This window comes from Diceros bicornis, chromosome X (genome assembly GCF_020826845.1).
Source record: "Diceros bicornis minor isolate mBicDic1 chromosome X, mDicBic1.mat.cur, whole genome shotgun sequence".
NCBI classification, from domain to species: Eukaryota; Metazoa; Chordata; class Mammalia; order Perissodactyla; family Rhinocerotidae; genus Diceros; species Diceros bicornis.
In genome coordinates, this window is record NC_080781.1 from 46,334,344 (window position 1) to 46,359,448 (window position 25,105).

General features: G+C 38.0%; 1 protein-coding gene across 12 annotated transcripts in view; it reads left to right on the forward strand.

Annotated features, from left to right (window-relative positions):
• The window catches only part of HUWE1 (HECT, UBA and WWE domain containing E3 ubiquitin protein ligase 1), a 161,602-nt gene that overhangs the window by 9,330 nt on the left and 127,167 nt on the right, over positions 1-25,105 (forward strand). For 11 of the 12 annotated variants that reach the window (XM_058535926.1, XM_058535934.1, XM_058535935.1 and 8 more), the window contains one exon: positions 22,828-22,896. In XM_058535926.1, the coding sequence (XP_058391909.1) occupies positions 22,852-22,896 (45 nt within the window). In that variant the 5' untranslated portion in view covers positions 22,828-22,851. Of the gene's footprint in view, positions 1-16,040; positions 16,178-22,827; positions 22,897-25,105 lie in introns of those variants that run through there. The other variant, XM_058535930.1, reaches the window with a different exon arrangement.

Consider the following 25,105-nt stretch of genomic DNA (forward strand, 5'->3'; position numbering starts at 1 on the left):
TTTTTTTACTTCCACTACTAATTCTTTATTATTGCATTCTGCCAGTTGAGTTCTTAGAGGTGGAAAGATCTTGCAGCACAGTGATTAAGAACATGGACTCTGGAGTCAGACTCCCTGGGTTCAAGTTTCTTACAAGCTGTGACGTCTTGTGCAAGTTATTTAACCTTTGTGCCACACTTCTCAATCTGTAAAATGGTAGTAATAGTGTTACCTACCTCATAGGGTTTTAGAGAAGTTTAATTTAGCTGAGTTAGTGCATGTAAAGTGCTTAGAACAGTGGTTCTGAAATTTTTAGCTCACATAGAGGGCTTGCTAAAACAGAGTGCTGGGCTCCACCCCCCGAGTTCCTGATTCTGTAGGTCTGGGAGGGGCCTGATAATTTGCATTTCCAAGGAGTTCCCAGGAGATGCTGATGTTGATGGTCAGGGAATAGAACAGTGCTTGGCACAGAATTTTAACTGTTTTTTTTTTCTGGACCAATTTCTCAGTCCCTGAGTAAAGCACTTTTTTCTTCAGTGCTGTTTAGTACTGCCTTCAGCTAGCAGCAGTTTTGAAATCCTTTGTTGCAGTGAGTCTCAAAATGTGGTCCCCAGATCAGCATCAGCAGCATCACCTGGGAACTTGTCAGAAATGCAGGTTCTCAGGCCCCAGTGCCATCTTTATTTTAAAAGTGTGTCTTGACTTAACTGGGGTATCTTAGACTTTTTTTTTTAACAGCTTTATTGCGATATAATTCACATACCATACAATTCACCCATTTAAAGTGTACAGTGGTTTTTAGTATGTTCACAGTTGTACAATCATTACCACATCAATTTTAGAACATTTTCATCACCTTTTAAGGAAAGCCAGTACCCATTAGTAATCATTCCCCTTCTCTCTCCCAGCCACTCCAGTGCTTGGCAACCACTAATCTACTTTATGTCTCTATAGATTTGCCTATTCTGGGCATTTCACATGAATGAAAACATGCCATATGTAAGCAGCTTTAATGTGATTAGAATGTTTTCCTTTTATTGTAGAAAATAGAATACAGATAAGGAAAACCACCCCAAAACAAATTTACAGTTTAATAAATTATTTTAAGGCAAACACTTTCGTAACCACCACCTCGAGTCAAGGAATAGAACTTTGCCTGTCACCGTAGAAGTCCTTCCATGTGCCCATCCCAATCACAGTATTGAAATTATCTACTATTCTGACTTTATAGTCATCACTTCTTTGCATTCTGTTATGGTTTTATCATCCAAGTGTGCATCCCTGGACAGTATAACTTACTTTGTCTGATTTTTATTTTTTATTTCTTGATGGTGAGGAAGATTGGCCCTGAGCTAACATCTGTTGCCAATCTGCTGCTTTTTGCTTGAGGAAGATTGTCCCTGAGCCAACACCTGCCAATCCTCCTCTATTTTTTGTATGTGGGATGCCGCCACAGCATGGCTTGATGAGTGTTGCATAGGTCCGCACCCAGGATCCGAACCTGCAAACCCCGGGCGGCTGAAGCGGAGTGCAAGAACCCAGCCACTACACCACTGGGCTGGCCGCTATCCATTTTTTAAAACTTGAATTGTCTTTTGAATATCTGTAGCTCTCGGGCTGGCCCCGTGGCTTAGCGGTTAAGTGCGCGCACTCCAATGCTGGTGGTCCGGGTTCGGATCCCTGGCGCGCACCGACGTACTGCTTCTCCAGCCATGCTGAGGCCGTGTCCCACATACAGCAACTAGAAGGATGTGCAATTATGACATACAACTATCTACTGGGGCTTTGGGGGCAAAATAAATAAATAAAATTATATAAAAAAAATATCTATAGCTCTCCTTTCTTCGTTTTCTTTTCCTTATACTATATCTGTTGAAGAGCTTGGGCCATTTGACCTATAGAATTCCCCACAGATTGAATTTTGCTGATTGCATGCTCAGTGCAGTTCAACATGTTCTTCTGTCCTCTGTATTTCCTGTAAATTGACAGCTGGATCCAGAGGCTTTATAAGTTCAGGTTCATTCCTTTTGGCAAGAACATCGGCGGTGATGTGTTCATTTAACATTCATGAGGTTGTAATGATGTCTTGGGTTTTTTTTAAATGTTAACAACCACTGCTTTCCAAAGCTTAGGTCCCTTAGTTCATTGGGAGTTGCAAAATGGTGACATTCTAACGCTATCATTTTGTTTTCATATATTAGCTGGAATAATTTTATAAAGTTATTCAGTGGTACAGTTTATATAAGAAGGGCAGGATAAATGCACAATTTCTAAATTTTTTTCTGGCCATTTAATAGTTCTGTCACTTTGGGCAAGGTAACCTATCAGTTGCTTCATCTGGGGAAAATACCTTATTCATGGGGTTACTGAGATTAAATGAGAAAATGTAAGATGTAGTACACTGTAGGTGGTCAGTAGATGGTAATTCGTCTTAACATACTATTTCACTTAACCCTTTCAACAGCCCAGAGATGCGCAGTCACGGTGGTGAAGTGATGGTCAGTTAGCAAAGCCTGTCTGGATCCTTTAGGTCTGTGTTGAAGTCATCAGTGGTGGGGAGGAATGGAGTTTGTTCTTTGGTCATTCTGGGGCTAAGACTCTGGCCAGTGATAACTGAATGTTCCACCAGAGGAGTTTTTCACTTGGCCAAGCCTTAGGAGTCACATTCATACCCTCTGAAGGGTCTTACCCAGTTCTGTGGTAATGTGCAGTACGTTGGTTGCCTTGATCTCCCTCCACCTACACAGCCCCCTACTGTTCAAGTTTCTTCTGTTCAAGGTTCCGCTGTAACCTTAGTAACCCGTAATGAGTCTTCCTAATAGTCATCAGTATCACCACTATTAACATACTTGAGGAGCACCATATATAGCAGGTTAGAAAAGAGGTAAATATTATCCCTGCCAATATTTTATATATTACCTAAAGTACAGTGCATGGCACATAGTAAGTGCTCAGTAAATTGGAAACCATTTTTTTTTTAAATCTTTTTCTCTCACTTCTTACCTGTCTTCATTCAGTTTAACAAGCATTTACTGAGTGTTTCTAAGTACAAGGAGCTAGGGACATAAAATGAATGAGAGTTGGTCTCTGCCCTTGAGAAATTCAGTCCAGTTAAGGACTGTAAGTGAGATCATGTTTAAACTTCCTTAGCTTTTTCCTTTGTGTTAAAATTTCTTCCCCTGGGCCGGCCCCGTGGCTTAGTGGTTAAGTGAGCGCGCTCCACTGCTGGCGACCCGGGTTCGGATCCCGGGCTCGCACCGACGCACTGCTTCTCTGGCCATGCTGAGGCCACGTCCCACATACAGCAACTAGAAGGATGTGCAGCTATGACACACAACTATCTACTGGGGCTTTGGGGGGGAAAAATAAATAAAATCTTTAAAAAAAAAAGAAAAATTTCTTCCCCTGCTTTGTCCATGCATGATATAACAAGTCTGTTGTTTCTTGAAGCTCTCCTTAGCTCTATATCCCTCCCCAGTCTTTGAGACTGCTGATATGTGAGAAAGCCTGCAATTGTCTTCTATGAATACAGGATAATATTAAGAAAAACCTTTGGGCCAAGATTGGATTTCAAAGTGGCACATGCAGTTGACACTATATCAGCTTATGGTCTTAAGATACACCTATACCTAGTCTCCAGCCTCTGCCCTGTTGCTTTAACCGTCTTCTAGCTGCCTTTTCCCTTTCCCCCCCTCCCCCCCACTATCCCCCAAGATATTTGCCATATAAAGATAGAGGCTCCTATACCCAGTTGGTGATCTATCAAGTATGTAGAGACAGCTGTACTTCATATAAACTAGGATTTTTTGAGTGAGCCTAGGGTTTATCACTAAATTTTCATTCTTTTTTTTTTTTTTTTTTTTTTTGGTGAGGAAGATCAGCCCTGAGCTAACATCTGTGCTAATCCTCCTCTTTTTGCTGAGGAAGACTGGCTCTGAGCTAACCTCTATTGCCAACACTCCTCCTTTTTTTTCCCCCCCAAAGCCCCAGTAGATAGTTGTATGTCATAGTTGCACATCCTTCTAATTGCTGTATGTGGGACGTGGCCTCAGCATGGCCGGAGAAGCAGTGCGTCCGTGTGCGCCCGGGATCCGAACCCGGGCTGCCAGTAGCGGAGCACGTGCACTCAACCGCTAAGCCACGGGGCTGGCCCTAAATTTTCATTCTAATCTATAAAATGGTCATCAAAAAGCCTATTTCATAGGTTGCTCCGAGCATTAAAGTGAGATGATGTATTTTAAAATGCTTAAATTATAGGGTACCCTACAAAGATAAGGCCATTATAATTTATGCAAAATAAATACTTAATAGTTATGTTACTTGGGGCAAATCACATCATCACTGAGCCCGTTTCCTCATCCTTTAAGTGGGGGTGGCAATATCTCATTCACTTAACAAATATTTGAGGACATATTCAATACTGCCAGATACTAGGAATACAAAGATAAGCAGCTGGAGAATGGAGGACAGCATGGTCTACTAGGGGAAGGAGATTTGCAAATCACACTCAAAGGGATCAGTATAATAACATGAGGAGTGAACAGAATGTGCCGTAGCAGTTTACAGGAGGGATCAGAAAATGTCACACAGAATTTTGTTAGGGTTAAACAAGATACATGAAAAGTATATCATGAACTCAAAAATACCATACAGATGAAGTTAGTTCAGTGTATCCCAAATGAATCAGTAGCTTCAACCATTATTTGATTTTCTCACACTTCTTGTACTTTAGATGTGTTTATTTCTTTGAGCTGGATTTTATGAGCTCCTTAAGGATGTTATGTGCTCCTATAGTAGAGTACCCTGAAGGTAATACTTTGATCTAAAAGGATTTTTTTTTCACCCACTTTATCATCATTTTCTAGTTTCTATTACTGAATTAATTTAGGAAAAACTAGAAAATGTGTTCTTATTTTGGGAAAAGATTCCTACCCCCACAACAATATTCAGTCACCATTAACATTTTGGTTGGTATGTTCCCATCTTAATGATAAGAGTAACATTTTAAAAATAAGTCCAGTAGAAAATTAAGGACAGGGTTTTCCCAGAATAGGAACTAAAAACGTCCAATAACAGGAAAAGATACTAAACTAAACATCAGAAATGCAAATTAAAATGAGATCTTTTTAAACCATTAGATTGGCAAAAAATAATTTGGTAATAATCAAGTCGTGGCAAAAATATAGGGAAGAGTCTGGTCTTATACTGCCTACAAGTGATATAAATTAATACAGCTGTTTTGGAGATAATTTTGGCAAGTTGCAAGGTAGTATATACTGTATAGTGCTATTTATATTTATTTTAAAAACTGAGGTAAACTGATAAGTTTATTTGGGAGGAGTGGTTGAGGGGAACTTCACCTTTTTCTGTAATGTTTGCATTTCTTTTTCTGAGAAACTTAAAATATACTGAAGAGGACAGAGAATAATAGAACAAAAAATCTTTCCCTATCCCCCCCCAAATTGATCATTTTTAACATTTATTTTGCCTCAGGTCTTTTAGGGGGGAGGTAATACAGATAAAGGGGCAATACTTTTTAGTAATACTTTAACCCAGCATTCCCTTCCCTCTTGTGACCATTACCATGAATTGCTTGAATTTTTATACTGTGAGAATGGTATAAATTACTCACATAAGTAGAAATTCCAAAACTGTGATGTCCATACAACAGTCTGTTATTACTTGTGTGATATTAAATTTGCATACTACTTTAGAGTTTGTAAAATCATTTAATAAGAAAGCTTTGGGAATGGGACTTTATTTAGTCATTTGCTCATTTTATTGTAACTCTTGTTTGAAAACACTTTCCTGACTTTACTTTTAAGTAATATTATTCATGATTATAGAAGTATACATGGCTTATTGTTGAAAAATACAGGTAAGCACAGAAATCTCCTGAAATACTACCATTCAGAGATAAATACTGTTGACATGTTGGTTCACAGTATATTCTTCCAAGGCTTTTCTTGATGCTTGTGTAGCATAAACATATTTTTTTCAAAGATACTCTTTTTTAGAATGTAATTCATTACCTTCCTTCCAACTTTTTATTATGAAAATTTCCAAACATAAAAATGCTGAAAGAATAGCACAATAAGCGACTGTACATCACCAGCTATATCTAACAATTAAAAATTTCTATATTTGATTTATATGTACATATGTGTGTTTAATTTTTCTGAAGCATATGAAGTAAGTATGGCACTTCATCCTTATATCCTTCAGCATGCATGTCTTGAGAATAAGATGACCTACAGAACCACAATACCATTACCACACGTAGGGAATTGGTTCTTTTTTTAATATTATCTAATATTTAGTCCATTTTCAAATTTCCTCAGTTGTCCCCAAATTGTCTTTTCTTAGCTGTTTCTCCAAACCAATATAAGAAGTGGTATTTTTAAATTTGCTGTTCCCACTTAATATATTGACCCCTGTTCCCTGTCATAGTGTATACTTGTATAGTGTTTTTCATGGCTACATTATATTCTGTTGTGTGCATGGTTTATAATTTATTAACCAATTCCCTATATTCAAACCTTTAAATCCTAGTTTTTCATGATCTTAAACAATGCTTCCTAGGACACAGTAGGCATTCAGTAAATAAGCGTTGAATGAAGGAAAAAAGCATAGGAACATCCTAATGGAGAAATCTTTGTGACGTCCGTGTTTATTTCCTTAAGAAATTTCTAGAATTGGAATGCAAAAATGTGAGGCCTTTGATACTTATTGCCAAATTGTCCTTTAGAAAGACTATCCTGTATTATTCATTGTGGTATGTTTAGTATATAATCTATGTTGATTTACATGTATGACAGCACCTCAGGGTAAGCCTTGATACATTAGTATTAGAGAAGAGCATAAACCTAGATAGATCTAGTATCATTGCTATAGATGGCTCTCTCCTTACACCTACATCTGCTGCCGTATTTTACAGGGGCTAGCTTGACTCCTTCAGCCTAGGGTGCCTTGCAGTCTGTTGACCTAATTCGGGACTCCAGTTCCCTGCTCCTCGAATTTTCTTAACTGTATTGGGGAGGCCAGCCTTAAAAGGAAGTATAGTCTGGAGAGATGCAGCTATCACTTGATGACAACCTTTTACATAGAGCATTTTAGAATTTTGCTTTTTAAAAGTAAAGGCAGATGGCCTTCATGGGTGAGTTCAAATCTCTAACTCTAGCAAAACAAATTACCAGTGGCTTTAAAATGGTAGTCTTCTCCATGTCCAACAGAAGAGCTGGATGAGACCCTTTATTTTATATTATCCATAACCATATATTTGATATTATCCATTCCCCAGATTAGGGGAAATGACTTGTCCGAGGTAACATGGCTGGTTAGTGGTGGAGTTGGGCATTGAACCCAGGTTACCCTAGTCTGGTATTGTTTCCACTATGCTATATCTTTTCTTGAAACTGAACTTAATCTCTATTTCTAAATGTGCCAGCAAGTGTCCTCCAGAGAAGTGCAGAATAAGTGGCCCCTTCCTATAAAACAGTTACCTCAAAAATGAGGAAGATTTAAGAGAGTATAAAGGTAAAAGAGAAAGTTAAAAATCCAAAGAAAGCTCAGTTTCTTTACATTTTTGGCTGTGGTTATTACTTTTCAACATTGGGTCAATTTGGAGCTCTTTCATGGGGCAATTTGATTTGGCTCTGTGTTTTCATGCATATTTATGGGTGCTATAAACCTGTAGATGGGACTGAATTTCCTGCTTGTAAAACTTTGAAATTAAAGTGATGTTTTCTAAACCCATCTTTTTTTCCTTCCTTTTCAGCTGTTTTGAATTATAAAAGTAACTTGTTTGCTGTAAAAAAAAAAAAAAAAAAGATTCAGACAAGATAAACATTTCAGTTAAAAATTAGTGTCCCCTCCAAAAGAGCAGTCTCCTTTTATTCATACCACACTTCAGAAATCTGTTAACAATTTGTATATATCCTTTTATACCTTTTAGCGTTTACATACTATGCTTATCCATTTGTGTACTATACATATTTTTATGCGTTAGACTATATGGCTCGACTCCATTCTTTTTAATGGTTGCATTGTGTCCCAAAGCATGGGTCTACTATAATTTAATCCTTCTCTGTTGTTGAGCCTTAGAAGTAGAATTCATTCTGGGTCGAAGGGTGGTACCCATTTAAATTTTTGATAGGTACTGCCACATGATCTCCAGAAAGGCTATATTGAATTGCCATTCCCACCAGCAGTGTCTATGAGTGTCCTTTTCTCCACCTATATCTGCCAAAACAAGATGTTGATCTTTTTAATTTTTTTTTTTTGTGAGGAAGATCGGCCCTGAGCTAACATCTGCCAATCCTCCTCTCTTTTTTTGCTGAGGAAGACTGGCCCTGGACTAACATCCATGCCCACCTTCCTCTACTTTATATGGGACGCTACCACAGCATGGCTTGACAAGCGGTGTGTCGGTGCGTGCCCAGGATCCGAACTGGCAAACCCTGGGCTGCCACAGCGGAGCGTGTGCACTTAACTGCTTGCACCACTGGGCTGGCCCCTGATCTTTTTAATTTTAACCAGTCTGATCAGTGAGAAATAGCACCTCCTTGCTGCTATTAGCATTTCTGTAATTACTTGTGAGGATGAGCAAATGTTTATATCCTCTGCAAATTGCAAATTCATGCCTTTTTACTTGGTTTTCAATTGGATTGTTTGTCTTAGTTTTGGGAGTTCTTTGTATATTAGAAATACTAATCCTTTCTCTAACCTATTGCAAATATTTTCTGTGTTTATGGTTTGGAATTTTTATGTAGTCACATCTGCCCTTTTTTGTCTTTCCTTTATGGTTTCTAGGTTGCATATCTTTCTTGGAAGATCTTTGCCAAGATTACAAGAATATATCCCTGCATTATCTTCTAATACTTTTATAATTTAGCTTTCTATGTTTAAGTAATGGTGTGAAGTTAGGTGTGTGCTCTCATTTTCATCCAGATGGTTAACCAATAGCTCCTATATTCCATCTTGAGAAGACAATTTAATCTTTAAAAATATACTCAGCTTAAAACTGAATTATTTGGAACAGTGTAGTGTTTTTTTTTTAAAAAAATTGGAATTTGTGCCATGTAGAAAACTGACTTGGTTACTTTTTGCTCTTTAGTTTTTGAGAATAATTCAGATTGTTCATGTTTAATACTTAACATTTGTCTTGAACTGAAGGCAAAGTAATATAGACAGTGCTTCAAGAGATCTTAGTTACTATATTTCCATTTTATGTATGTTTGAAGCCCAGATTGTCCTAAGGTCACAAAATCAGTTGGTGGCAAGGAACTAGAGTACCTTTGCATACTATTCTTTCATTTTCAGCAAACACCTTTCATGTTATAGATATAAATGTTTTATTTTTATTTATTTATTTATTTTAAAGCAGCTTTATTGAGATACAATTCACTCTTTTTTTTTTTTTGTGAGGACGATCAGCCCTGTGCTAACATCTGCCAATCCTCCTCTTTTTTTGCTAAGGAAGACTGGCCCTGGGCTAACATCTGTGCCCATCTTCCTCCACTTTATATGGGACACTGCCACAGCATGGCTTGCCAAGCAGTGCATCGGTGCGTGACCGGGATCTGAACCAGCGAACCCCAGGCCGCCGCAGCGGAGCGCGAGCATTTAACCGCTTGCGCCACCGGGCCAGCCCCTAGATATAAATGTTTTAAAGCAGCAGATTGTTCACATTGTTTGGTTTATTTCAAGAACATTGGAAATGACTATGTGCCAGGCTGTGTGTGGTGCTGTTAAATTTATTCCAACAGAGCCAATATTGTCTATATGTTGGGACATAATCTTTTTTCTAAAGGCTTTGTTTTAAAGCTTTCTTATCAATGAACTAATCTGATCCTCATAACAAACCTGTGAAGTTGGAATTATTTTCATCATACTGAAAGGAGTTTGCTGCCACATTGGTAATTGCTATAAATAACTTGTTCTTTTAAACCATATAAAAGAATCTTTGTCTCTGTTCCTTCCAAATTCATTTGAACCAGCTCAAAATAGTGAGATACAGTTAAAATCTGATTCTTAAGTGGCATGGCCCAAACATTATTTAGTAGACTAACCTTTGGAGAAATATAGCTAACTTGAGAAGGAGACCTGAAGCTTCTCAATATCACTTTTCAGTTCATGTAAGTACTTAAGGCTAACAGTCTGGAGATTATACGTATATACTTTTATGTTCTCCTTCAGATGCAGATAACATGTAGAAAGGTTGAAAAGACCAGCTTTTTTTTGCTTTCAGTTCTGTGTGTGTGTGTGTGTGTGTGTGTAAAAATGTAATGTCCAGCATAAGATTTCTGCCCTTAGATTAATCTGGAGCTAAAATAAATAGAAGAGATAATAATATGGCCTACTCTTTGCTAGGCGCAATCCTATGCAATAGACTGTGTTGTTTGTTTATTTAACAGAGAGGCTCAGAGAGGTATGGTAACTTATCTAAGATCATACAGCTGGTAAATGGAATTTAAGCCCAGTTCTGTCTGACTTCCAGGCCTTTCTATTATGCTGTTGTCCTCTACTTCATTTTGACTTTCTTCCAGTAGTATTCCTTAGTCTCTAACTCTAAATTTAAAAAAATCCACATGTATGGTAGCAAATAAATACATTACTGAGGTCTCTCCTGCTCCCCCCATATAGATACATCTTTCATCAGAATATCTTAAGGCATTAAAACCTAGCTTTTATTTAGAAATATACTTAATCTAGCCTTTTTATAGAAGGTTTGTGCCTTTTCTACCTTTCTTTGGGATACTTCAGGCCCAGAGGATTTTATCCAGGAATACAGAATTCCCCATTACGTAGAGGAGGTTAATCTTTGGAGATGCTACATATTTCTTTGTAAACCCAGGGATATGAGAGAATTGGACCTGAATAATGCAGAAAGGTTGGAATTCTGTTTCTTTGGTTTCCTGTACTGTCTTGATTGTATTTGACAGTAGCCTGTCATGTGGCTTTAGGAGAAATACCTATGTTTCATAAACATATGTATGCCTGTGTTTCATAAATGAAAGTGGAAACATTGTAGTGGCTAAGCAGACAATGTCTTGGAGATCATGTGGCTTTAGGAGAAATACCTATGTTTCATAAACATATGTATGCCTGTGTTTCATAAATGAAAGTGGAAACATTGTAGTGGCTAAGCAGACAATATCTTGGAGATCTTTCTATGGGGTGATGGTTCCTAGTGTTTTTCAGGTCACGGATCTCTTTAAGAAGTCAGTAAAAACTGTTGACTATCTTCCCAGGAAGATACCCACGTATGCAGAAATTTTCCATAGAATTTCAGGATTTTTGTGGTCATCCCTCAATATAGGACAAGAAGAAATCTAAAGATTAGTCTACATGTCATTAGGAAGATGTCCAAATTGCTGTATTGTTTGTTCTTATATTTCCTAGTACATATTTTTTTAGACTAAAGCACTATACCCAAAGGTAAAAGCTGGGCTAATTGTTTCACTTTTGCTAAAGGTGTACTTTGCTTTATGCAACTTTAATCTCTAAAAATCCAAATTTCTAACAAAGCAAGAGGATTATGGTTGGTGTTATATAAGGATTTATCTTATGTAGTGTTGATCTTGTAGCCGGTTATTTCCAGCTTTGCTTTGGCCACTAGGAAGTTGTAATTTAATTGTGCATTTTTGTGTACTGACTTCTGTTGCTTTTTTTTTCATTGCTTCTAGTCTTCCTTTTTCTCTGATTTTTTTCACATTTCTGTACACCTGGCTATCTCATAGCTCACCTGTTGCAATGCCCTGTATATAGTATGTTCATAACTATTTGTTGAATGGAAAGATGCAGATTGAATGAATCATATAAATTGGTTTTCTCAGTTGAAAATTTCACCAGAAGAGTTTAATGTGATTTGGGTTTTTTAGCTTTGTTAAACATTTACTGGATAGTCATTCATTTATTAATCTACTAAGTGACAGTTCCTATGCTGGTGATAGGAATGCAAAGATAAATAGATGCAGTCCCACTCATGCAGAACTCACTCTAGTGGGGAAACTGACATGTGAATAAAGAGAGGTGTGTGGATTTAGGGTATAGGCAGGATATGGTGGGGACACAAAGGAGGCAGTGACCATTTTACTCTGGGGAAGGGGATATCTGAAAAGGCTTCATAGAGGTGACATTTAAGCTGGGCTCTAGGGGATACGCAGGGAGCAGCCATTTTAGCAGAGAAAGCAATCTGAGTCAAGGTATCAAAAGTCCTGAATGTTAGAGAAACTGTAAAAAGCTTGACATGGTTAAAGCATGTGGGGAGTGGAGGGAAATATTATGTAATGTCTTGGCCCTGGTAAGAGAGGTAAGTGGGGACTAGGTGTCTTGGATGCTGGGTTAGGTAAGGAGTTTGCACTTGATGTAGGTAGATTTTGAGTTTGAGGGAGATTGCTTTGGCAGCAGTGTAGAAGATGGAATGGAGGGATCTGTCAGGATAAAGTCTTAATTTAGAATATTTTTAATTTATGAGATTTTCAAACATACACAAAAGTTAGAAAATAATATAATAAACCCTCATGTACATGTTACCCAGCTTCAGCAGTTATCAACGCATGGCTATTTTTGTTTTGTTTATACCCCATCCCTGCCCCATTATTTTAAAGTAAATTCCTAAGTGAGTCACAAATTGGCAAAGCATAATAATATCTAACAAAGTGGCTCTCAAGTCTGGCTGTGCAGCTAAATCACCTATACAGCTTGAAAAAAAAAAAAGTTCCTACCTCATGTCTACTGAGTCAAGTATTTGTATGGCCAGACATTTTTAGTTTTCAAAATAAGTCTCAAGTGATATTGCACAGCCAGGGTTGAGGACTCCAGATTTAATTTTTAAGTAAATTATTTTTAAGATAATTTTTAAGTAGCTTGACTTTTGATAGATGTGTTTTCCCAAACTCATTGAATGCTACCTCTGGCCCTTCTGGGTGAAGTTCACCTATTAGATAGTGGCAGGCTTTTCTATGGTTAAGTTCTTGACATTTGAATAAAGAGTATTAGTTTAAAGGCTGTTGTCTTAATTTTCTGTAAGGAGTGGGCAAGACTGAAAAAGCGTTTGCATCTTTGAAATTGAATGTGATGAGATAGGGAATAACCGGTCATTGTTATAATTGATCTTTTGTGCCAAATCCAGCCACAAGTAAGGAAGGGGATGGGAGACAGATCATTTTTAAGGGGTAGACTAGGATTATTCCAGAGCACCAATTTAAAATGCGTAGACAAAGAGTCTCCTCCTCCTTAATTTGCATAACTTTCACACAGGCATTGCTGTTTTTATTTTTTGTTGGGAATGCTAAGAAGGCCTCCTTGGCATGCTGCCATTTCCTCTCTACTGGCAAAACTGATATACAACTTTGGTAAGCCCTATTTTGTTGCCTAATTCTTTTGATGCCAGTTTCTCTCTCTAAGTAATTGGGAGTAATGACCAGAAGGATAACTCAATGATCTGCAGCTTCTCAGGGCTGTTGGCTAAAGGATGTATAGGAGATATGTTCTCAGACACCATTCTCACCTCCAAACTCAGTGTTGGAGGTTTCAGATTTCTCTTTCTTGGTATCCCTGCCCTTATTTTCTTTGAGTATACTGTAGTGTAGAAAAGTACCATGAGCAAGCATATACACTTAGCTGAGGTATATAGTGTTTTGAGATTTTGAAGGAGAGACTATCAAGGTATTTCTGCAGATATATTCAGATTTGTCTTGGGTGAGTAAAGGCTATTCCTCAGTTGCTTTATTGTTACATCTTACTATCAGTGTCCGGTAAAATCGAGGTCAGCAATCCTCAGGGTCATGTTTTATGTGGCCAAGGATAGGGATATTGGTGTCTGTGGGAGGCAGGTGGCAGGGTAGACTGTGCATATAGACATTTTGTGTACTGTAGAGTTGTGGAGCAAATTTGGTTTGAATCCAGATTCTACCACTTACTTGGGTATATGGCTATTCTTGGCCTCGGTAAACTGGAAACAGTTTTCATCTCTGAGTTGTAAGGATTAGAGGTAATATATAATAAGTGGTCAGTAAATGTTAGCTGTTGTTATTATGATGATAAATGGGTTCTCAGAATATTTGTTGGGTGGATATTAATGTAAATAATCAGAAATTAAACTGGATGGAAAGGCCTGACAATCAGGTAGTGTCTGTCCCCTTTAACAAATCAGTTAACATGATTGATGCCTGTGCCTTTGTAATCAGATAGTGAATAGCAGGCTGGGTTTCAAGATTCAGCTTGTTGCTTCCTGACATGATGGATGGTCTGGGCAGTTCTCACCTGAGTTTACTTTCAGAGACTGCATCGAGGCAAAGGGAATCACTGCAAGACAAAAATAATCAAGTATTTTGCTTTGTGGCACATTGGTGTTTAGCGTTCTCTAAGCATTTTTGTTTGAACACTGCCATAATGCTTTTCTGTGATTTCAGTGGGACTTTTAGGCTGACTTTGATTCATCCACACTCCCATACATGTGTGCAGCATTTCTTAACCTACCAATAATAAACCAAATCAATAAATATTGAGTGCTTGCTGTATGCCAAACTCCAAGATTAAGTAGCAGAGGATATAGGAAAGAAGCTCCAAGAGCAGCCAGCAGCCAGTCCAAAGTATTTGTTTAGATGATATTGTTCTTAATTTGATGCATGCCCTTTGGCTCAGGGGCCACTGTTTTCTACCTTAAGAAAAATTGTACAAAAGAAAAATTCTCATTATAAATGGATGCATGATTATAGAAAATTTGGAAGGATCTGAAAAGCATGAAGCAATGTGTTAACCTGCCACCTAGAGGCAACCACTGATAATGTTGTCTATTTCTTCTTCCCTTCCCAGGTTTTTTTTTTTGTACTTCCCCACTCTGTGGCAGACATTTTCTCATTAGTAGTCAAGGAAGTGACAGGTACAGGTGCAATGTAAGCACATAGAGAGGGACACTCAGACAAGTTTTAAGAGATTAGGGAGAGGATTGCCCTAATTCTGGTCAGTATTTGTGCCGTTCAAAACCCACATAAGTGTTCATTATGTTAAGGTGAAATAGTGAGAGGCTAAACGGTCCCCTACCCTCAGCCTTTTTAAGGATTTTCTTTCTGTTGCCTCCCCTTCTTCTCCCTTCCCCTCTACCTTTCAATGACGCTATACTCTGCTTGCATATACAGCCAGCCTTTCCGAAAGAGATTTCTACACATGCCAACTATATTGCCTCACATCCTGTTGATTCCCTGACTCACTCCAGTCTGGCCTCCTTTCCCATCACCCCTCTGAAACTACTGCTCCTCAAGTTATCTCGATTCTCAATTTCAATGGACATTTTTCTGGACATATCTCATTTTGACATTTGACACAATTGATCAGTCTTGCTGTCTTTTTGTCTTTCATGAGACCATGATGAACTAGTTTCACTTCTACCTCACCAGCCTCTCTCTTGCTGAGTTCTCCTCCTTTGCCTTACCTTTAAATGTTAGATCAAATAAGAACTCAGTTCTGGGCCTTTTTCCTTCCTTCTCTGTAAGTGATCATCTCCAGACCCATGGCTTCAAGTACTGTCTGTATACTGACAATCACAGCTTTTATTCTCAATGCATACTTCTTTCCTGATCTCCATTCTACAGATATTTGCATACTTATCACGTGGAAGATGCTGTGTTAGATGCTGAGAGCTTAACTGTGGAAAATCAAACCAGTTATACTAATTGATACTTGCTGTGAGAGAAACAAGCAGGGTACTGTAATAGAAAAATAACAGACCAGCTTTAGGTGGGTTGCCATGGGAAGCCACTTTGGGTCTTAGTTTAAAGTCAGTTCCTCAAATGGAACTAGCTGTGGGAAGAATGCGAGTGTGGGGCAGAAGCATTCCAGTGGGAATAGCACTTGTAAAGATCTAGAGGCCAGAAAGAACTTACAGTGTTCCAGAAACTAAATGGAAAGACTAATGTGGTTGTGCAGGGAGGAGATTGGAGAGAGTTCCAGGAGCCAAATTATGCCAGGGCCTGTGGGTCATGGTTGGAGTTTGGATGTAATTCTAGGGAAGCTGTTGAAAGGTTTTAAGCAAGGAAGTAACATGAGCTGATTTATGTTTTAAGAAGATTACTTTTGCTGCTCTCTGGAGAGTGAACTGGATGAAAGTGAACTTGAAAGTGGGGAGATCAGTTATCCCTGTTTCACAATTGAGGAAACAGAAGCACACAGAGGCTGGTTTATCAGTGCTCATACAGTAAGTGATATACCAGGGATTCTAACCTAGGTTTCCCAATTCTGAGCCTATATTCTGATCTGGTGCTTCTCAAGCTTTAATATATGAATCACCTGAAGATCTTATTAAACTACAGATTGATTCCTCAGGTCTGGATGGAGCCTCAGATTCTGCATTTTTAATAACTCCCAGCTGATGTCAATGCTGCTGATCCTTCGGCCATACTTTGAGTAGTAAGGCTAGTCTGCCACTACACTCAACTGCTGTTGAGCCAGATTTGGGAACTACAGGTGTCCTCTGCCTGTAAGCTGATTTAATATTGAAAGTTATTCTAAATTTGGTCAACTGTGGGTGATTACTACAGAGTGAGTCACCCTTCAAAGAGCGACTTCCCTCAATATATTTTAATTGTACACACTTGTCTTGATATAAACCCTACAAAACCAAGTTCAAACCTCAAAGGTAAATGAAGTTTGAGGGAATGAGGAAATGAAAAAAAGAAATGGTTAATTAAATAGAAGTATTTAAGTAATGGTAATAGCTATGGATGGTGGTTCATAATAATTCATTTCCTTAAAGTTGATCTTCCTAAAAAGGTTGAAAACCTAAGTTTAGGAAGAAATATTTATTACACATAGAGATTGCTTGGTACTCAGTTCTGGTCTGACCCAACAGAGGCACTAGGCTATTTCCAGGGATTTGTTTAGAACTAACTTCTTTTTGTTAGAGACTTTTTTATGTAATGGGATTTTCACCTATTTAACTTCTAAGCATTAGGTAGAACTCATTCCCTACTGTTCCCATCATTAGTGAGATTGACAATATTTCAACTTCTCACCTTATGCCCCACCTTCCTCTCTTGCAATAATTTTTTTTGAATAATAGGATTTAACAGTGTAGAAGAATCTGTCACAAATTTATATTTTCATCTGCAAGCATTTATTGTAGTTAATAAAACTAGTAAATAAAGTGAATAGCATGTAGTTAAAGCATGGACTTGGGAGTCAGAAAGGCCTGGATTTAGATCTTGGTGCCAACATTCCCTAACCAGGCAAGGTACTTAATTTCTCTGAGCCTCGGTTTTCTGTCTGTAAATGGGGACAAAACTTGGCTTGAGGGGTGAGGATTGTATGAAAGACTATTATATGAAGCTCCTGGGCAGCATGTCTCAAAGTGTATTCTTTGGGATACTTGACTTGGTGGACTTTCAGTGGATGCCACTTGAAAAAATGGTTTTATGCCCTAATAAGTTTCCATTTGCAAGATTTCTTGGAGCCAATAGGTAATGTCAGTCAGCCATGTGACTGTCTAAAGGAAGTGAAATTCCATTTCCCAAATTACTGGAACCTTGTCTTCCTTTATGGAGCAAGATGCTCTAAAATGCTTTGGGAAACACCAGCCTAAGTATAGTCTGGCTTGTATTGGGCACTCAAAAAATGTTCTCCCTTCCCACTGTGAAACCAGCTTAGAAATAGAATAACTAGGAACAAAAAAAAAAAAAATTTTGAATTTTCTTAATTGATTTCTCATGGACAGTGATATCTTTCTTTTTTAAACTATAGATGTTTCTTGCAACAAAATTATGGAAGCCAGGTTAACACTGCACTTGTTATGGGGATATGTGTGTGTTCATTTGTTTTGGCTTGGTTTTTTTAATTGGGTGCTGTCATCTGAATCTGTTTATGAAAAGTTTGGAACCTGAACACTGTGGAAACTGAAAAAGCCAAATGCGTTTGCTCTCCCAGAACTTTCACAGCTAGGGCATGGGGCCTAAGCTTGACCAATCAGATGCTCACACTTGGGACTTTGCATCTAGAGCCACTGATGCAAATAACCCGAGACCAGTTAGAAATCATTCTGCCACCAGCAGTAGGTTCTAGGCATCCAGATTCTGATGTTGGCAGCAGAGGCACCCCCAATTAAGTTGTGTCTTTGGGAGGTCCTTGGCTGTAGTTCCAGGCTGCCTAGCTTCCTTGGTTCCTCCTGTTTTCTGAATGTGGATCTCTAAGCCTTCCAGTTGATTCCGTGAACTATCAGTTATCATTCCAGTAAATCACTTTTCTGCTTTAGTTAACCAGAGTCTGTTGTTCTCAACCAAGACCCTTGACTGGTACATAATCCTAAGTCAAAACAGCTTTAGTTAAAGTGAGATAGTTACTTGTATGAAGATTTGTCAGTGACCTCATTTACATTTTTTTTAAACCAGTAAAATAGTTGTGAGTTATTTGCGCAAGTTACTCGGTGCTCTTGTTTTGTAGGATTGTTTGGTTTTTTACTGTTGGGTTTTGAGAGTTCTTTATATATTCTAGATACTATATATGGTTTGCAAATATTTTCTCCCAGTAAGTTTTATAGACTTACATTTAAGTCCATGATCCATTTTTTACTTTGCTTTTTCTATTGACATATAATTGACACATACCATTACATTAGTTAAAGGTGTACAACATGATTTGATACTTGTGTATATTGTGAAATGATCACAGTAAGTCTAGTTAACATCCATCACCACACATAGTTACAAATTTTTTTCTTGTGATGAGAACTTTTAAGATCTACTTTCTTAGCAACTTTCACATATAGAGTATTTATTAACTATAGTCACCATGCTTCACATTACATCCCCATGACTTATTTATTTTATAACTAGAAGTTTGTACCTTTGACCACCTTCACCCATTTTGCCCACCCCCACCTCTGGCAACCAACGATCTGTTCTGTGTATCTGTGAGTTCATTTTTTTGTGTTTTGGGTTTTTTTTGAGATTCCACATGTAAGTGAGATCATATGGTATTTGTCTTTCTCTGACTTATTTTACTTAGCATAATGCCCTCAAGGTCCATCCATGTTGTCACAAATGGCAACATTTCCATCTTTTTTATGGCTGAATAAGTAGTTTATATATATACACCACATTTTCTTCATCCATTCATCTATCAGTGGACACCTAGGTTGCTTCCATGTCTTGGCTATCATAAATAATGCTGCAGTAAACATGGACGTGCAAATATTTTTTTGAGTTAGTGTTTTTGTTTCCTTTGGATAAATGCCCAGAAGTGGAGTTGCTGGATCATATTTTTAATTTTTTGAGGAACCTCTATATTGTTTTCCATAGTGGCTACACCAGTTTACATTCCCACTAACAGTGCACAAGCGTTCCCTTTTCTCCACATCCTTACCACGTGATCCATTTTGAGTTAATTTTTATATAATATAAAGTATGAGATTGGGGTCAAAGTTCATCTTTTTGCCTATAGATGTCTACTTGCTCTGGCACCATTTGTTGATAAAACTATCCTTTGATTGAATTGCTTTTTCACCTTTGTCAAAAATCAGTTGGACATATTTGTCTGAGTCTATTTCTTGGTTTTGTATTCTGGTCCATTGATATATGTGTCTGTCCCTCTAATACTATATACACAGTCTTGGTTACTGTAGAGAGATATATATATGTCTTAAAATTGGATAGAGTGATTCCTCTTCTCTTTTCAAAATTGTGTTAGCTGTTGTAATTCCATTGTCTTTCTGTATACATTTTAGATTAAGCTCAGTTTATTTACAAAAAATCTTGCTGGGATTTAGATAGTAACTACGTTGAACCAGTATATCAGTTTGAGGAGAATTGACATCTTGACTATGTTGAGTCTTCTTTTATTTATTTTTTTCTTCAGGGAAAGATTTACCCTGAGCTAACATCTGTTGCCAATCTTCCTGTTTTTTTTCCCCCTCCCCAAAGCCCCAGTACATGGTTGTATATCCTAGTTGTAAGTCCTTCTAGTTCTTCTGTGTGAGCTGTCACCACAGCATGGTAACTGACAGACAGGTTGTGTGGTTCTGTGATCGGGATATGAACCCAGGCTGCTGAAGTGGTGAGAGTGCCAAACTTAAACCACTAGGCCAGCAGGGCTGTCTGTGTGCTGAGTCTTCTTAACCCATGAACATGGTGTATCTCTTCATATATTTAGATCTTCTTTGATTTTTTTAAATCAACATTTTGTAGTTTTCAGCATACAAGTCCTGTACATGCTTTGTCAGATTTACACCTAAGTATTTCAATTTTTTTTTGGCCAATTGTGAGTAGTGGTGTACTCTTAAGTTTGCAGTCCACCTCTCCATTGCCAGTATATAGAAATATGATTGATTTGTGGATGTTTATCTTGCGACTTTGCTGAGATCACTTATTGGTTCTGGGAGGTCTTTTGTAGATTTCTTGGAATTTTCTGCTTAGATAATCCTTTGTCTTCTCCAGATAAGGACAATTTTATTTCTTCCTTTCTGATCTATATACCTGTTATTTCCTTTTCTTACCTTATTGCAGTGGCTAGAACTTCCAACACTGTCTTGAATAAAAGTGGTGAGAACAGATGTCCTTAACCTTGTTCCTAATTTTGGAGGGAAAGCATTTAGTGATTTGGGTTGTATGGTGTTGGGGCTGATTGCTACTTCTGCAGCACGAGGCAGTCTAACAGCCTCTCAGCAAATGACTGAAGCCACAATAGTGTGACAGCCACTTGCTCTAAGTAATGAGTATGAGAAGTTTATTGAGAAAAAGCAAGCCTGAGAGTAAGTGTACAAATAGCTCACTTATAGTTTCCACTACATGGGTTGGATTATTGCCAGAATCCTGTTGGCCTCATTTTATGTATCTGGAAGTTGTTGGCAGCAGGCATTTTGTCATTTTTCTATTAGATGCTGAGGTAATTTTTTAAGAAGTAATCTGGGGGCCGGCCCCATGGTGTAGTGGTTAGGTTTGGCGTGCTCCGCTTCGGTGGCCCAGGTTTGTGGATTTGGATCCCAGGTGCAGACCTGCACCACTGGTTGGCCATGCTGAGGCAGCAACCCACATACGAAATAGAGGAAGATTGGCACAGGTGTTAGTTCGGGCCTAATCTTCCTCAAGCAAAAAGAAAGGAAAAAAAAGAGGAAGATTGGCAACAGATGTTAGCGCAGGGTGACTCTTCCTCATCAAAAAAAAAAGTAATCTGGAATCACATAACCTAAATGTGAAGCGTAGAGGGAAAACATCTTTTTTTCTTCAGGAATGGTCTCTACGGAAATATTTTAGAACAAATTCTGGATTTTTCACCAGCTCTTTCTGAACTCTCATTGGTTGAATGGATTCCAGCCATAATAGGCAAATACATGTTATTTCCACAGTATTGAATATGTTGGATGAAATCTAGGCCAAAAGCTGGCTAAAAATTTATGCTTGTCAGCTTTTTTTTATAATTCAGTCAGCTTTGTATTGTGACAGCCTTCTTGGGGGAGGGACATTGACTTCCAGTGACTGCTGTTTAACAAATACATTATTAGAAGCAACTTCGTTGGTGTGTAAACAGCCTGCAGTTCACCTCTGCCTCTGTGCATGTGTCCTAGTTGTTAATGGGAGAAACCTTTTTTTCTTCCTGTGCCTTGGCCAGGGCATCTTGAAGGACCTGTCTGCCATCAGAGATCACCTAGGTTTTATACTCTGGGTCTAATCAGACTGTTGTCTGCTTTTGAGCCTTCCAAGTTACATGGCCTTAGTAAAATGATTATGTTCTGTGCTCAGGACATTTCTAGCTGAAGTCTAATACCTCATTTTCTAATTTAAAAAATTCATTAAAATTATAGTGTTGCCTTTGTTCTTATGACAAAACTAATATATATATATTTTTTTTTTTTGTGAGGAGATCAGCCCTGAGCTAACATCCGCCAATCCTCCTCTTTTTTTTTTTTTTTTTTTTTGCTGAGGAAGACGGCCCTGGGCTAACATCGGTGCCTATCTTCCTCCACTTTATATGGGACGCCGCCACAGCATGGCTTACCAAGCAGTACTTCGGTGCGCGCCCGGGATCCGAACCAGCGAATCCCGGGCCGCCGCAGCGGAGCGCGCGCACTTAACCGCTTGCGCCACCGGGCCGGCCCCAAAACTAATATATTTTTATTGGTTAAAAACATTAAAAGATACAGAGATGCACAGATAAAACAATCATGTAATCATTTTGATTAGCAATGAGTTAACATTTTGGGTGCATACCCCTTCTAAGCTGTTTTCTTTAGACATAGGTTTATACTGTTCATGCTGTTTTGTAACATTTTTATTTCACCATGAACATCTTTGGGTGCTGTTATATAATTGTGTGTAATATTTTTAACAGTGGTGCAATATTCTGTTTTAAACCAATCCTATTTTGGACATTTGATCCTTTCCAGTTTTTTACTATTATACATGGTCATGCAGTATGGGTTCTTGTGGTTAAATATTTGTGTGTATGTCCTTATGATTTTCTTTGAGTAAATTCCCAGAAGTGGAATTGCTAAGTTTTCTGTAAAACTGCAGGGATATGGTGAATTTTTCCATCCTGAGGTATGTTAAAAAACATTGTACTCCTTTATTTTTAGTTATGAGTTTGAGAAATTTGTAAAAAAAGAAAAGGCATTTTAATTTGGGCTTAAATTGGTTACAGGCTATGGGACATGTAGATGTGGGCTAGTTTTATCTGGAGAGATTCTTTACCCCTCCCTACCTCGTAACTGTGCCTCTGAGTTGGCATAGCATCATAAATAACTCTAGAGTTTTTACTTTAAGCATTTTTGCGTGCTCTTCCTTCTATATTGTCTATGCCCAAGCATGTAGAGCTCAAGATTGCAGCTTTAAGTTCTTACTTCTTTTGGGATTTTCTTTTCAGATCATAAAACAGAAAATCGAAAACATGAAAGTAGACAGGACAAAACTGAAAAAGACTCCTACTGAAGCTGTAAGTATCCAAAAGTTCACTCTGCCTATTTTTTTATTTCAGAAAAAAATTCTTGGGATCAATTCATCCATACTGATCTTTCAAATATATCATTACTTATATATGCAAAGTGCAGTAAAACAGCTACTTATCTTGAAACAAGTTTCCCTTTGAACTTCCCTTGATTAAAAAAGTGGATAAGCTAGTGGCCAATGGAAAGTGAGCCATAAACAGTTTGTATGTACCTGAAGTAGGCTGTCTGGCTGCTGTTTCTATGTATTGAAAGGCAGTATGGTATAATGGAAAGAGCAGATGTGGATTTAAATTCCGTCTGTACTTGTGGGATCTTCCTCAATTTTGTTTTCTAGAAAATTAAAGTGGTAACACCTTTCTTACTGGATTTCTTGTGAGGGCAGTGTTTAGCTTTCTTTATTACCGATTCTTAACTATACAATTCAGCTTAACCTGTATTAACCTGTGTATTTGGGTGGCCGTGTTAGTTGATCCTATGTCAGCAGTAGAAATCCCAGCTTCAATCCAATATTCTGTCAGCTGGCTTAAACTGCGTTCTGAGGTTAAGAAAGTATTGCATTGTTATGACACTCCATGTGCTGTAGTTCAAGGAGCATAAGCTTTGGAATTAGACATGAGTTTCAATCTTATTAGGTTTTTGTGGCTGAGAGTTTATTAACTTGCCTAATTTCTACAGCTGTAAAACAGATAATTGCTCCCTCCTTGATGTGAGGCAGTTGCTGAGCAAAGTATCTGGCACATAATCCATTAGTTCATTTTCTAAATACAGGCCACTTGGTTTTTTAAAAACTGTAGCTACCTGGCAAGTATCACCTACAGATATCTCTGTTAATATTTTGCTATATTTCTTCCAGTCTTTAAAAGATTATCGCATGGGCACTTCTCCTGCCCTTTTCACTCAGCGTTATACTAATGAGTATGAGAAGTGCTGTTTCCCATACCCTCTCTAGCATTACCAATTATCTTTTAAAGTGGGGAAAAAATATTTCACTGTTCTAATTTGCATGCTTTAATACATACATTTTCAAATTTATTGGCCTTATGTCAGTTGTCTGCTCTTGCTGTTCGTTTTGTATTTGACATTGGAATGTCAGTTTGTTTCTTATTGAATGCCATACAGATTGAGTATATGCATTTTTCATATCTGTTACAGATACTTTCATTTTCTTTTGATTTTGTTTTTGGTGTGTTTTGGCATCTAGAATTTTTGACGGTTATGTACTCAAATTTTTTTGGAAACTGAAGAGCGAAAAGAAAACTTGCCTTATGAAACTACGCAAATTAAAATAGTGCCATCAGGGTAAGAGAATAAAGGACTTAGAAAAGGATCCTAGTGTACATATGCATAAGAACTTAACATATGATAATTATAGGGATTATAAATTGGTGGGGAAGGACAACATTAGTCAAGAAACTGTGCCAGGACAGTTGTTTGACTTTTGAGGGGTGAGGGACTGTTACATATTGAAATAAATTCTAGATAAATTAAAAGTCAAATATTTTTAAAAGAAATAAATTACAGGAGAAATAGAACAGATAGGTGAATATTTACCTGGTCTTAGGTCGGGATGGCTATCAAGAAGGTCCAAGAAGGACCTTGATATTCCTGATAAAACAGAGTATCATGCTGGTACGTTAAATTGGTGTCATTATACTAACTGGATCTTGTGAGCAGAAAACACAGGTACCTTAGATGCCTTAGACATATGTGTGCCAGAGAGTCAGAGGTAAACCCTTTGAAGTTTGAGGGCCTGCCACATCAGGAAAAGTTTCTAGAGGTCCAGAGGTCAGGGAAATCTCAAGATTTCCCTTCTAATGTGAGAGACAAGTTGCTGCACCTTGTACCACATACCATGAAGAAAGAGGAACGATGAATCAGGTACTTCTTTGGATTTTGGAGCCAATGTATATCACATTTGGGCATGCTATTTTGAACCATTTACTGGATAACCTCTAAAGTGATAGTGACGTCTGGATCTAGAAAATACTCTGCAGAAGTTCAGACAATGATGCAAGCTGTCCTACCACGTGGGCATTATGACCTAGTAGATCCAGGTGCCTGACTTAGGTGTAAGCCAAAGATGCCATGTATTGCCTCTGGCAAGCCCCAATAGGAGAATCGCAGCTAAGACCCCTGGAGTTTTGGCCATGCAGTCCTCTGCCAACAGCTATTCTAACATTCAGAAAAGCAGCTTCT